We start from the raw sequence: 14814 nt of genomic DNA on the forward strand, positions 1-14814 counted from the left end.
GAAGTATGACAAAATTTGTTTCAGAATACTCAGTGGAAATATTTACTTATGAATAAAGCTTTGTTTCAAAAAATATAGTTCATTTCAAAAACAGAGTAAAGTCAATCCTTTAAAAATTCTTGTATGTTTCCAGGTTTTCATAAGAATCAAAATTTATATTTTACTTTATTACCAACCAACATTTTAAATATTATAACATTTTTTTAGGCACACACACACACAAAAAGCCTAATTCCATTTTCTTAAAAAGCTGTCAGAATGTGAAAAATACAGAAAAGGAAAAAAAAATGGCAAAGCAATTAGCTGGATAATTGAGATCAAAACCACCAACTTCATCTCAATGATAAAAATATTTCAGTCCAGAGTATTTTTAAAATGAATTATCTGCAAATGGCAAGATTTCATTCCTTTTGGTGTCTGCATAATATTCCATTGTATATATATGCCACATCTTCTTTATCCATTCATCTATCGATGGACACCTGGCTCTTTCCATAGTTTGGCTATTGTGGACATTGCTGCTATAAACATCAGGGTGCACATACCCCTTCAGATCACTACATTTGTAACTTTGGGGTAAATACCCAGTAGTGCAATTGCTGGGTTGTATGGTAGCTCTATTTTCAACTTTTTGAGGAACCTCCATACTGTTTTCCAGAGTGGCTGCACCAGCTTGCATTCCCACCAACAGTGTAGGAGGGTTATAAGTCAATCAGAGAAAGACAAGTATCATATGATCTCACTGATATGAGGAATTCTTAATCTTGGCAAACAAACTGAGGGTTGCTGGAGTGGTGGGGGGTGGGAGGCATGGGGTGGCTGGGTGATAGACATTGGGGAGGGTATGTGCTATGGTGAGCACTGTGAATTGTGTGAGACTGTTGAATCACAGACCTGTACCTCTGAAACAAATAATACATTATATGTTAAAAAAAAAGAAAAGAAGATAGTAGGAAGGGAAATATGAAGGGGGGGAAATTGGAGGGCAGATGAACCATGAGAGACTGTGGACTCTGAGAAACAAACTGAGGGTTCTAGAGGTGAGGGGGGTGGGGGGATGGGTTAGCCTGGTGATGGGTATTAAAGAGGGCACGTTCTGCATGGAGCATTGGGTGTTATGCACAAACAATGAATCATGGAACACTACATCAAAAACTAATGATGTAATGTATGGTGATTAACATAACATAATAAAATTTAAAAATGCAAAAAAAAAGAATTATCTGAGTAATGATGTCACTGCTATGAAATTAAAGATCAGTGATCAGTGTCTACTATACTCATAAAAAAATTAAAGAAAATGATTAGTGGTCAGACACTGTGGAGGTTTAAAATAAGATTTATGAAATAAAAGGCAAATCAAATGAACAGACAGAAAGACTTTAATTTTACTTTTATCAAATGTGGAGCCAGTTCATGTTGGAAAGCTCCAATGGAATGCATAAAACCAAAGTTCTGTAAAAAGACCAATAGAATGTATTACCATATTTATTCCTGTTCCAACAGATGTCTCACAGCCAGCAAGACAAGCTGACATATATGACACACCATTGTTTCCACACACAGGGTCCCATGTTTTAGTTGGACAGTTGCAATCCCTGTTACAATCAGCAAGGATGGTATTTCCCACATATAAATCTTGTTGCATTCTGAAATGATTTAAAATAATGCATGGATATTGAAAGACTGTTAGAGCATTTTCTTTTTCTTCTTTTCATCTTAATCCAAAATTATATTTCCTCTCCTCCCCAAAGTAGAAACAGAAATCTTCCCAACATCGATGTGTGACCTCAGTACTAAGCTCTGGCATAAAAAAAAAATACCTGTTTTGGTGACACATAGCCACTTTTCAATGATTTACTTCAGGTAAACAAATAGCTAATTAACAGACATTAACTGAGTGCCTTCCATATAGAGGGTGTTTTTTTCAGGTATTATTAGAACTCAAAAATGAAGATGACCTAATACCTATGGTTAATCCATATGGTAGTAAGTAACAAGAGATCTTGTTTGAAAGCAACCTTAAAGATCAAAATCTGTAAGTTCAATTTGTAATGCAGATAGTACATTTAACTTCAGAAATCTAACTGCTTGAGTAAACAAATACATTCTCCTGGTATAAAGGATGTCCAGTGGTCATCAAAATGGCAACATAGGTGTTCTTGACCAGTCTCCCTCCCAAGAAGACCAATTAGCAGCTCTCCATAGATATGGTACCATTGTGAAAATCCCAGAACCTGAGGGTGAGGCTAAAGCACCCCCTTGGAACATGAAGACCTAGAAAGACCACATTGGAAGGGTACAAGGAGTAGTTACACTCTAATCAAATTGCCCCACCCCCAGGTCAGCATAACACCACACTGAGAGGGCCCTCCTGGGCCTACAATTTTGCCAGTGGGAAAAGAGAGCCCAAGGTTGATATCAAGCTCCCTCAGCATTGTGGGTTGTTTCCAAGGAGGGCCATTCAGGTCTCACCTCATGAGGATCACTGGGAGAATCTGCAGGCCTCACTCATTAAGAATTAGATAGAGAAGGAGAAGGGGGGCAGGGATTACAGGAACCAGCACTCAGATCTTGGTGGACTGTGTTCTTACTTGCAGCATTGTCCAAGTACAGATCCCAGCCTGTGGTTCTGCTCATCTACAGAGCTGAATGGTGACTTCTTTTTGCCAAGGAGCTCAGTTGGCACTTCTGCTTGATTTGGTACCTAGTCAACAGGCCATACTGGCTGTGGAGACAGTTCAACTGCCCCATCTGGGCAGGGAAGCAAATTCACAGTCCTGCCTAACTACTGAGCATAGCCTCCAGTCCCACCCATCCAGAAAGCCTGGCCTGAGAACCTAAGCCACAGAGTCCATCCTATAGCCCTGCTCAGTCTGGGAGCCAAGCTAATAGCCCTGCCCTACTGTTAAGCATAACCTCTGGCCCCACATAAACAAGGAGCCTGAACAGCAACCCTGGGTAGCCTCAGAGCCCAGACTACAGCACCACCCAGCAGCCGAGGCCAGCCTTTGGCCCTACCCAATTGCTGAACATAGCCTGAAGCCTTCCTCAGGCAGGGAACCTAGTCAGTGACTCTGCCCAATCATGGAGCAGAGCTTGCAGCCTCACCTGATGAGAGAATGTGGACAGCGATTCTGCCCAACCAGAGGATGGTTTCTAGCACCACCTAACTCTGGGATACAACTAGAGGCCTCTCTCCTCCAGAGAGCCTGGCCAGCAACCTTGCCCAAGAGTAGAGCACGGTCAGCACCTTGTGAAGCTCAGCCTCAACAAAACATTAGCAGAGAAATTAAGAAAACAATCCAATAATTGCATCAAAAGAATAAATACTTAAGGAATAAATTTAACCAAGGATGTGAGAATCTGTACACTGAAAACTTTAAGACATTGATGAAAGCAACTGAAGAAGACACCAATAAATAGAAAGATATTCCATGCTCATGGATTGGAAGAATTAATATTGCTAAAACGTCCAGGCTACCCAAACAATCTGCAGATTTAGTGCAATCCCTAAACAGATTCCAGTGGCATTTTTCATAAACATAGAAAAACAATTCTAAAATTTTTATGGAGCCACAAAAAGGTAGCCAAAGCAATCTTAAGAAAGAAGAACAAAACTGGAGGTATCACACTTCCTGATTTCAAACTATTTTACAAAGCTATAGTAATCAAAACAGCATGGTATTAGCATAAAAAAGAGTCACAAAGATTATGGAACAGAATAGAGAACCCAGAAATAAACCATGCATATGTAGTTAATTATCACAAGCAAACCAAGAATTTACTGTGGAGAAAGGATACTCTCTTCATAAATGATGTTGGGAAACTGGACAGCCACATGCAAAAGAGTGAAACTAGACCCCTATCTTATACAATACACAAAAAATAAACTCAAACAGATTAAAGCCTTAAATTTAAGACCTAGAAGAAAATATAGTGGGTAAACTCCTTGACATCAGTCTTGGCAATGATTTTTTGGATTGGACACCAAAAAGCACAGGTAACAAAAGCAAAAATAAACAAGTGGAACTACATCAACTAAAAAGCTTCCAGACAGCAAGGGAAATCAGGAACAAAATGAAAAGACACCCTATGGAATGGGAGTAAATATTTGCAAATCATACATCTGATAAAGGATTAATATCCAAAATATATTTAAAAAACTAATAAAACTCAATAGCAAAAAAGCAAACAATCTGATTTTAAAATGGACAGAGGATCGCTTCTTAGCCTTTTTGCTAAGACCAAGTGTTAAAATGGGCGGAGGAACTAAATAGAAAATTTTCCCAAGAAGATATACAAATGGCCAATAAGTAAATGAAAGGATGTTCAATATCACCAATCATCAGAGAAATAAAAATCAAAGCCACAAGATACCATCTCACATCTGTTAGGATGTGTATTATCAAAAGTCAAGAGAAAACATTACTATGTATAACTTTCCTATAAATTCAGATAACCCTCAAATACAAACCCAAAACTATTCAATGACAGAGACTTAATTAGACAAATGAAATGTATGAATTCACATATGAATTAATATATCATGTATTAGGATTCAGTTATGCTGGATGTAAGCCCATTGTGGAAACATATGAAGGTGATTGAGACTATATAGTTAATTCTTAATTTTACCCATTTATGAGAGTATAAAATATATGGATCACATATCCTAAAACAACCTAAAACTATTGGTAGTTTCTTTGATATCAACTTTAATATCTACTAGGATATCAAAAAGACACACACACACACACACACACACACACACACATGCAGTCATAACTCACTAACCCTATAATATGTTCCCAGGCTCTTTAATAAGCCTAGAGCCTGGAGGGATAGGCTTACAACTGACAGATGGAGGAAAGATAAAGACCATGGATTATTGTTATTAATTCCGATTAGCTAATAATCTGGTCATGGGTAATCATTGAATAAAATATATTATTAACTGTTCTAAAAGTATGACATTCATTAGAAAACAACATACCCTTTATAAGTGGTAGTTATGCCAGCAACTGAAGAATTATCACAGATCATGAGAAAACACAAAAGATGGAGAAGATATTCAATTAAAGACAACCAACATCCTATGTGGGCAGCTTGTTTGACAGTAATCTTGAACTTCTTCATAATTAAACCACCAGTTATATATCCAATGCATATTGGAGGTAAGTTATAAATGCCTATAAATGTAAGTGAAATGTTGTTTACAAAGTGACTTAGCAAAAGAACAAATAAGATACCACTTTTTATCTAGTATGTCTTGCATAAGAAACCATTTAGGTCCAACTCACAGTGAAGAAAGCTGATTGAATTTTATCTCCATTTAGTTACATATTATGTACAGAGAGATTTTTAAATGACCCACAATGTCAAAGTATATTTTGAAAACTGTTATCACTATCCTTCATTTAATTAATTATAGTAGGTTGTAAATTTCTTGCATGCAGGGATCATGATCTACATTTCTTTCTAATGGTTCAGGTAGGACTGACAAGTCAAAGTTGACCAGTAGTTTGTGAGTAATATGATTTTGCAGTTGTTTATACCCTCTCTAGTCGATAGGAATTTGACTTAGCTCAAGGTACTTTGGAAGGTTACTTTGCTGAACCCGTGATTGTCAAGTATATTTACGCTTCGTGTCCCTCTCCCTAAAAAAAAGGGAAAAAAATCAAGGATAAGGACAAGACAGCCCTTGGTTGCATTCTTACAATGCCAGGGTAAGTGAATCCCATCACATTTTCTTGGGAGAGTGGTTAAAAGTCCATTCCAGAATCCCACACCAGATTGTCTAATTTAGTATGTCTTAGGTGGGCACCAGGTATCTGAAATTTTAACAAGCATTCTAGGTGATGTGGATGCAGGTAGTCTGGGAAATTCACTTTTCAAAACAGTAAAAAGCTCTCAGGAGAAACCCAAAGTGGAAGAGAGCCACTGGAGTTAATGGGGTACTGGAAAATCAGAATGCGTGGGCTGCAAAGACATCTCAAACCACCAGGGGGCCCAGGGAACTGAGGAGACACATGGAATTCATATCCTGGAGTTAAAAGAGTAAAACTCAGACTCCTAATGAATTAACATTGTTTTCCTTTTTACATTAATGGTTTGCCTCTCTGAAAATTATCTCTAATCTGTACATTCCCCAAGATTTCAAAAAATATTTTGAATTTGTATTCTGACCGGCAAGAGAGCAGAGAAGAAAGCCAGGATTTCCTGGCTTCTTTCCTTCCCTACCGTTTGTGGATTTCCCTGGAGAATGGAAGGGGGAAATGTACCAGGGACAGAAACATCTCCACATATTTCAATTTAGGAGTTTCCTAGACCCATCATCACACTGTTTACCCTTTCATGGTTAAAAAAAAAAAAAAAAAAGTGAGCTACTAACATAGAGAAGAATAAACATACCGATTAGAAAGATTGCATCTGAAGCTGATTTTCCATATTGCTGTTCCAGATATTTAGGCATGAAGGTGAACATATTAACAAATGCATTGAACTGTACAATGCTTATTAGTATGAAAAGCATGTAAATTGGGTTGCATAAAAGACTTTTCATGAACGGTAAAAAATCTGAAATGAAAGAATGACAATAGTGTTAAACTAGCTTGGCTTTGCATTTTAAGATTGACTTTTTCTAAAACATGAACCTCCCCTCCCAAATTAAGATTTTTGCTTATAGTGCACTTACTGGGTTTTGTTTTGCTTTATTTTGTTTTGTTACCTCTTGAAAGCTAAAGTTATATCATTTTGGTACCCTCTGCAAGTCAGTAATGCAGCTGACTGGGCAGGGAGCCGAACATAACAGTTTTACCATCACTAAGTTGTTATTGTGTCTTAAGGAAGAACTATAACATGACCAAAATATTGTCTGCATTCACACCAGTTCCTTTTTTTCCCTTCTATTAATAGCCTCTCTTTTCTAGAGATCATCTAGACTGAAAGATGCTTGTTCTGTTTTTAAAGTTTAGAAGGAGATCAACTTGATAAAGTTCACACTCAAATATTGATATTATTGTTACTGACCATTTAAAATATGTGGAAATTCATGGGATATAATTTTCTCAAGTACTGGGTATTTTTCTACTTCCTCAGAACAACAGTTTGGTCCTGTCAGAGGTTCACACTGGATACACAATGAAACCACCTGGAGATCTTTTAAAATACAAACCCCCAGGTTCCACTCTCGGAGATCTTGATTCATTTGGTACATACTAAGGGTTATGTAAATGATATAACCCAAACTTTCCCCTGTTGGTGTGGACTGACACAGCTTAGGGCCAAATTTGTGGCCCATCTCTTGGAAATGTTCCAAGGTCACCCTGCCACCATTTTGGAGTCAGTCTCACTTATAATTAGTTTTCACTTTTCCTATCTTCACATTCTTTGTCTTGATTTCCTTACTTATTGTGTATTTTTTGCTCAATAAGCTGCCTGAAATCCAAAGAATCAATAAATAAACAAACTGAGAGAGAGAGAAGGAAGCATAGCTTAATGCAAAGAAATCTATTTTAGCTGTAGAATTCATATTTATGAATAAAGTACGTGGCAGATGAGAAAGTTGTGTTCAGAGCACTTTGGAGCTTTTTAAGTTGTCCATGTTTGTTGACATCTCTGTCCTAATAGATGAGTCTCAGTAGTTCAAATCTCTTTTCTGTATGTCTCATACTAAGCTCCACTTCTTTTCTATATGTCTCATACTAAGCTCAGTTCTTTCCCCAACTGATCTTTGCAGATCACAAACAATATTCTGTGTTAAAATGTTCTATCAGTCCATATCAGCCTTTCCAAAGGAATTGTTAATATAATCATGACCACTCTGGAATTTGAAAGGTTCTGAATTGGCTTCTAATGATCTGAGAAGTATTATGTTTAATAGTAGTTTAAGTGAATGTGTAATTGTTTTTTTTTTTTTTTTTTTGTTTTTTTTTTTAAAGATTTTATTTATTTGACAGAGAGAGACACAGCGAGAGAGGGAACACAAGCAGGGGGAGTGGGAGAGGGAGAAGCAGGCTTCCCACCAAGCAGGGAGCCCAATGTGGGACTCGATCCCAGGACCCCGGGATCATGACCTGAGCCGAAGGCAGACGCTTAACGACTGAGCCACCCAGGCGCCCCGAATGTGTAATTGTTAATAAAAATTCTGTGCAAACAGGTCTTATAATTTATGGGTGTTGGTAGAAGTAGCAACATCAACAATAATAACACTAATACTAATAGCAGTAATAATAGTAATATGTGCCAGACCTCCTTTTACCCTCACACAACAACTCTGTAATAATAAGTACTGTTATTACCCCATTTTACAGATAAGGAGACTGAGTCCCTCTTTACCTTGTAAATGAACAATCTCTAAGAATTCCAAGGCCCAGGCCATACCTCGTACTAATTAAATCAGACCTCCTGGGAATAGTATAGTATTTCTGGGCATCAGTAATTTTTTAAAATTTCCCAGGTAATTCCAACATATGGACTAGTTTGAGAATCAGTGTTCTTGAACATTAAATACTTAGACTACTTTAGCTTAGTTTCCCATAGAAACACTTTCTGTAAATTATTCTTTGAACTTTTATTGAAGATGTATCCAAAAAGGAAAAAAAAAAAATTCCTGTTCTATAAAATATGCATTTGCACTTGCTGGAAAACTACTACGTGGTTCAATATTGCCTGCATTATACATCATATGATGAGTTTTTCTTTTTTTACAATGTGTTACTTGGAGAACATTTTCTCTTTAAGAATTCTTCTTCTTTCTCTATCAAATATAGAGAGTTATGGGACTTACCGTGTTTTCGTTTCCTGCCTTAACTTGCAGGAAGCTCACAGTCAAGCTAACATTTTTTTAATTTCAGAACTATATATTTATTTGCAATAGTGTATATTTTTTCCTCCTTTTGTTCTCAGTTCGAATTTCTTTTTTTTTAATTAGACCTATGTTCTCTATAAAAAAGATTTTTTAAAAGCAAATGGGAATTTATTTAGTGTCTGAATTGAAATAAAATTTTATATACGTACTGATTACAGATAGTTTGGCTTCCAAATTATATTACTTATTCCCAAGTAGTAGCACAGGGAGACTCAGACTTGTTAGACATTATTGACTACTGACTGTTAATGACAAATTGTCTTAATGCACCCTAGCGTGATACAGTGTTAGAATGAAATATAGACACATCTCTAAAAAACAAAAAGTAAATTATATAGTATTTAGAATTTTTATATTTGCCTTTAGTGATTCCATCCTTTTCCTTCTTGACCTCTTCTCTTTGTTTCTCTTTTTTGTCATTTTTAATGATGTCTGCATTATTCTTTAGTCCTTCCTTTGGAAGCGTTTTGGGCAAAAAGAAAAAAGGAATGGCAGTGAGCACATTCACTCCTGCACAAATCAAAAAGCCAAACCACCATGCACCAACCCAACGAGTATCAGTGGGAGTTATGGTCAGATCATCTGTAAAGAAATATACACATTTTATTAGCTGGTCACGATTTCCTGCATGAACTATAGAAAATCATTAATATTACTATTATATTATTAATAAAACCAGTTCTCAGGTTTTATCCAAGTACAGACCTTGTAAACAATTTAGACATTCATAAAATTTGTCTGACAATATGTGGTATTACAATATTGCCTAGCAATAAATTATTTTGGTTCTCTGTCCTCTCCTGTAGGGAATTTATAAACAGATATTTATGAAATAACTACAAGCTCTATTTAAATACATATAAATGATTATTTGATTAAAAGAAATTCAGACCTACGTTGTCTTTATATCTCTTGAAAAAAGGAAACATGGTTGTGACACAATAGAAAGAGCACTGGCTTTTGTGTCAGAAGGTCAGCATTTTAACTTGTTTTCTTGCTCACTGGTTTGAAATATTCGAAAAATTATTTAAACTCCTTTACTCCAGTTTGCACACCTGAAAAGTAGAATTAGTCAACTCACCGAGTTGACCCACCAACGCAAGAACTACCTGTGATAACATAACTGAAGGTGATTTGTATATTCTAGCCTAAAAATAAATTTTATTGAATTACCTGTGTTCACAGATCCAGTGTCAACATAAACATTTGCACAGAATGATGCTAACAAAAGTCCAATCAAAGGACCAATGATAGCTCCTGTTTCTACAAACCCTAAAAATAAATGAAAATATAAAGTTATAGTATAGTTATATACCCACATAAAGAGTCCTAATTCCATAAAGAGTCTGAAGACTGCATTGTTTTTGCCTCAGATATGTTTGCCTTAAACTTTCAATTTGTAAGAAAATTAAGCTTTGTGTACATATAAGTAACAAGTTTATTTCTGTTAATGTGGAGAAAAAGAACCTCAAGATTTAAAACCACTTTCTCTAGGCCTCCAAATTCTCTTGCGTGATAAATCGCAGGTAAATCTGCTGTAGCAGCGTAGGCTGGGATCATGCTGTTGACAAAACCACAACACAGAGTGAGATTCTTTTGCTCCTTTCCATAGGCACATTTTTGGAGGAATTCTAGACCAACATCACATTACGATAAATTTCTCATGGCATGTTTCTCAGAAAGCTTTCACTCCCACATTTCTGATTTGAAACCTCTTCTGGCTATGTCCTCACCATTACTGATACTTCTCTTCTTTCATCATGATCTCCTTTCTTATCCTTCACATTCTTGTCTTCCATTCTCATCGGTCCCCTCTGCCCTCAAGACTTCTTACTCATCTGGAATTTCATCATCAGTGAGCTCATGGCTTATCTACAATTCAGAATCGAGGCTGAGCCTTCCCAGCTGCTGGAAACCCAGACAGCTTCTCCAGCTTCTTCCACTTGTTCCTCCTTACTTCAAAATATGTCTTCTGCCTTCTCCATGGTTCTGTAGGCTAACCCCCTCCTGTACACAGACCTGACTTCTTGACCTCAACCCCTCCTATCTTCTCTGAGGTCTTGCTCAACTAAACATGCCTTTTTTTGTGTTGGTTCAGTCTCCCTGATTCACTGATTACAGTATCTCACATCCATCCTGCTTTCTTTCCTTTCACTAGACTCTGCATTTACACCCTCACCACTTCCTGAATCTACTCAAATCCTTCCACATTCTTCTCAAAATACTTGCAGGTAGCACCAGTGTTCTTTTTGCCACTTATTTGGTGTCCTTTTCTGGTCTCCATTCTCCTAACTCTTTATGTTATTTGACATTGCAGGCTAGCTCCTCTTTTGAATTTTCCTCCTAATACTTTCACAAAACTATGCACTTATTGTTTACTCTTTCCCTTGTGACTACTCCTTTGATTTTCTTCTTCCTATTCTGCTCAATAACTAAAAGTGTTCCCTAGTGTTTTAACCTAGGATTTCTCACTATATATGGCTTCCCATGACAAAACTCATTTTTCTCCCTCAATTTCATTTATTTTCTCTATATAAGTGATTCTCAAAATTCATTTCTAGCTTTTATATTCTCTCCTAAACTTCAAAGCCATACATGGAACTATTTTCTTCCATGGTATAGCTTATTGACTTGTAGTTATTTAATTATATGCATGTGCACATTTATTTCATTTTCTTAAGCCTAATTTTTTTTCAAATTTAATAACACACAGGTATTTATCAGATTTGGTTGATTTATAATTATGTAGTTATTTATATACTAAACCTTATATGGACTATGTCTTATTCATCTTAGTACATATAGAGATTATTACTATTATTTCCATATATTATACGCCCTAGTATTTATTGAATAAAGAAATACAGATTATAACACGGTGTTTGTTAATTTATTGCAGGCAAGCATTTGTATTCTTTCAAGATAAGTATGTGAAGGGATTTGAAAGGACGAAAAAGAAAAACATCGCAAAATCTTATTGCAAAATCAATGAGTGATCAAAAATTGCCAAAGATTACTCGGGGTAAGGATCTCTAAATATTTTGACCTATCTTCATTATGTGTAGCTCTGTTCTGATCTTCTTTCACCCTCTTTGACATTTCTGGTTCTTAAAATATATGTCTACATTAATAGCAAAATGTCTCCAGACTAAAAGTTACACTTTTGTAAATAACAACAGATGGAACAACTAAAGAATACAAATAAGTTATTCATAATAAATTAAGAACATTTAGGAGACTAGAAGACAACATAAGAAGGTAGATCTTATTTTGGTTATTGTGGGAGGTGACACTGATGGATTTTAGAAAAGGAAATTTCAAGAAACATTCCCAAAAGTATGAACCAGATATTTGTGAAGAATCTGAAAAAGCCTGACTAGCATGGAGAGATTGTGAAGAAACTAAATAGACTGAGTAATAAGTGGAGAGGTCAGATTTAGTAAAGAAAGAGCCAGTATGTTTTATAGACATGGTAGAGAAGACATGATTAAAACAATATTTGAGAAAAAATATACTGTAAAAATGTTTATAAGAAATTGAAAGAAAATGCTAGTAACTAATGAAGATGTTATAATAATCTACAGACGAAGTAGACCCAAACAAAAATAGAGGTAATGAAAATAGAAAGATTTTGAATATGAGACATTTTAAAGAAAACATTGGTAAATCACTTAACAGACTTGATATAGAGTGGTGCCAAAGAAATGGATGAGTCAAAGAGGACTCTGGGGGCAACTAGATGAGTGGTATTTTTAATAGCAAAAAGCAGAGTTAGAAAAGTAGCTTTTTTGGAGTTAGCTTAATTCAGTAAACTTTTATTGATTACCAGCTGTACCAAGGTACTCTGGTCGTCATTCTGGAAATCACTGAGTCCGAGTAACTGACATCTACCTGTAAGGAACTTCCTTTCCTGAGAAGAGGCTAAGGCAGATTTTCAAACTCACCAATATATAAAGGAGAGTTTTCAGATTTGGCAAAATCTTCTATGTAGGAAATACCCAAAGGCATGATGGGAGTTTCACCAATTCCACGTATGATATTTCCTACTAGTACATATACCCACATTAATGATTTAACTTCTTTCACACAGTCTGTATTTAAAGAAAAAAAAGATATGGTATTAGTGATTTGGTAGTAAAATATCAGTAATACTTAATTCTACATTTTTGGTAAACATTTCACAGTTCTTATGTGACATGGCATCTTGTCAATGATTTATACTACTATGTCAGCAATGTATCATTGGACCATCCCACTTGCATTTTCTGACAGGATACTTAGGTGTGGTCAAATGTAAGTGGTATCCGGGAGCCAATTCCTACTGGGTTGGGATAGATGAAGAGTATACACATCTCTTTTCAATTTAGTGTTTAATGGCAACACATTGGTAGTTTGATGACAGTATTTATGCACAGAAATTGACAAACACTAAAAGCCAGAAACTTTTCCCTGCAGAGAGATAGTTTATCAGCAACTACTGAACCCAGTTAGCTGCTGTGAGAGCTACCCCACTTCTATACTAACTTAGAGAAGAGAAAAGAAACACAATTATCTCTCCCTAGAACTGATACTGTAAGATTTAAATAAGAATCTCACTGAAGTTTGAGTTCTCTATAGCTCTAATTACTTTATAGAAACTAAAAATATTTAACTGGGTAGTAATCACATTTTCTCTGTAGGACCTACTGTATACTGTAACCACCAAATAATTTTTAACAGAGAAACCCACCCCAATCCTTGGAGCAGCACTGCTTAGTAGAATAACAAAGAGTAGGCCAAAGAGAATGAAAGGGAGGAAGATAGGCAGTTGTCTGAAAACAGCCAATTCTGTTCTAAGCCAATATAGCTATCAAGCCAGGAGGATACTCTGTAGGGTCATGTTTTCAGGAAAGTGAATGACAGCTTATTTTTATCTCCTATAATCTGCCCAGGTACTCACAGATGTGAGGCTCCTGAGCACAGCTGGGCCTGGAAATATCTTGTGAGGTTTATCTCTCAGTCTTTCCCAGTCCAGAAAATCATAATGTCCATTTCTGGGTATTCATGTGTTTTTTTTTATGGTGAGCGCAGTGATTTGTGTCTAGAGATCATAGGCAAATTCTAGGCCTACTCCAGGACAAAATTTAACATGTCAGGTGATCAAAGAATTAATGTACGTTTCTGGAGATTCACTAGACTGGAAAGGTTTTGATTTAAATATTACAATGCATATTTAAAAAAAAATAGAAAATAAGACCTAGGTCAGTCTTTGGCAAAAGTCAGTTTAAGAAGAGAATATAGGCCACTATTGATGTCACTGGTTTTTTTGTTTGTTTCTTTCTTTCTGTCCCCAGGAAGTTGCTTTGGCTTAGAGTTTCTGAGACAGCTATTCTTACACTCCTTGAAGCTGTTTAGTTTCCTCTGATTCCATGCCAGCAGTGAAATTCCCAGCCTTGGGGACCAATGTAACCCCCACTGATATGAATCCAGCATAAAAATGTCCCCATCAGAGGAAGAGAAGTTCTGGTCTGAGGTCAATCAATGGGTTGCTTCCAGACTAAGCATACAGTCTGAGGTCAATCAATGGGTTACTTCCAGACTAAGCATCACCAGAAGATTATATAGGAGGTCCCTTAACATATGAAGGAGTAGAAGCTGGCATGTTGGTGCCTGGGCCTGCAGAAAGCCAGAAGAAGAACCACTATTGTGTCAGACTATAAATCAGTACCTCTGGTAAAGAGGAAGAAGTAGGGCAGAAAGACAAGTTCCTACTTCAGCAGAAAGAGAATAGAGTAAATCAAGGTTATAGCATACTTGCCTGCTTTCTCTGCTATAGAAGATCAGTGCTATAACACACATCTTTTTGTTTTTATTTCTATTACTCATTTACAAATCATCAGCCTAAATCCATCTTTCTAAGATGTTTTCCTCTATGGAATTAACTCTAAGTCGTCCTTGGATGG

General features: G+C 36.3%; 2 protein-coding genes across 16 annotated transcripts in view; one reads left to right on the forward strand and one right to left on the reverse strand.

The window, feature by feature from the left end:
• Positions 1-14814, reverse strand: part of SLCO1A2 (solute carrier organic anion transporter family member 1A2) — a 110175-nt gene that overhangs the window by 13433 nt on the left and 81928 nt on the right. For 10 of the 11 annotated variants that reach the window (XM_078075711.1, XM_078075713.1, XM_036119183.2 and 7 more), the window contains 6 exons: positions 12817-12963; positions 10046-10144; positions 9233-9454; positions 6415-6579; positions 4997-5192; positions 1484-1649 (listed from right to left, as the gene is read on the reverse strand). In XM_078075711.1, the coding sequence (XP_077931837.1) occupies positions 1484-1649; positions 4997-5192; positions 6415-6579; positions 9233-9454; positions 10046-10144; positions 12817-12963 (995 nt within the window). Of the gene's footprint in view, positions 1-1483; positions 1650-4996; positions 5193-6414; positions 6580-9232; positions 9455-10045; positions 10145-12816; positions 12964-13811; positions 14452-14814 lie in introns of those variants that run through there. The other variant, XM_078075718.1, reaches the window with a different exon arrangement.
• The window catches only part of IAPP (islet amyloid polypeptide), an 81515-nt gene that overhangs the window by 5301 nt on the left and 61400 nt on the right, over positions 1-14814 (forward strand). For 4 of the 5 annotated variants that reach the window (XM_078075721.1, XM_078075719.1, XM_078075725.1 and 1 more), the window contains exon 2: positions 11772-11894. The gene's annotated coding sequence lies outside the window, so the exon portion shown is untranslated. Of the gene's footprint in view, positions 1-1736; positions 1867-11771; positions 11895-14814 lie in introns of those variants that run through there. The other variant, XM_078075720.1, reaches the window with a different exon arrangement.

Source organism: Halichoerus grypus, chromosome 6 (assembly GCF_964656455.1).
Source record: "Halichoerus grypus chromosome 6, mHalGry1.hap1.1, whole genome shotgun sequence".
Lineage (NCBI taxonomy): Eukaryota > Metazoa > Chordata > Mammalia > Carnivora > Phocidae > Halichoerus > Halichoerus grypus.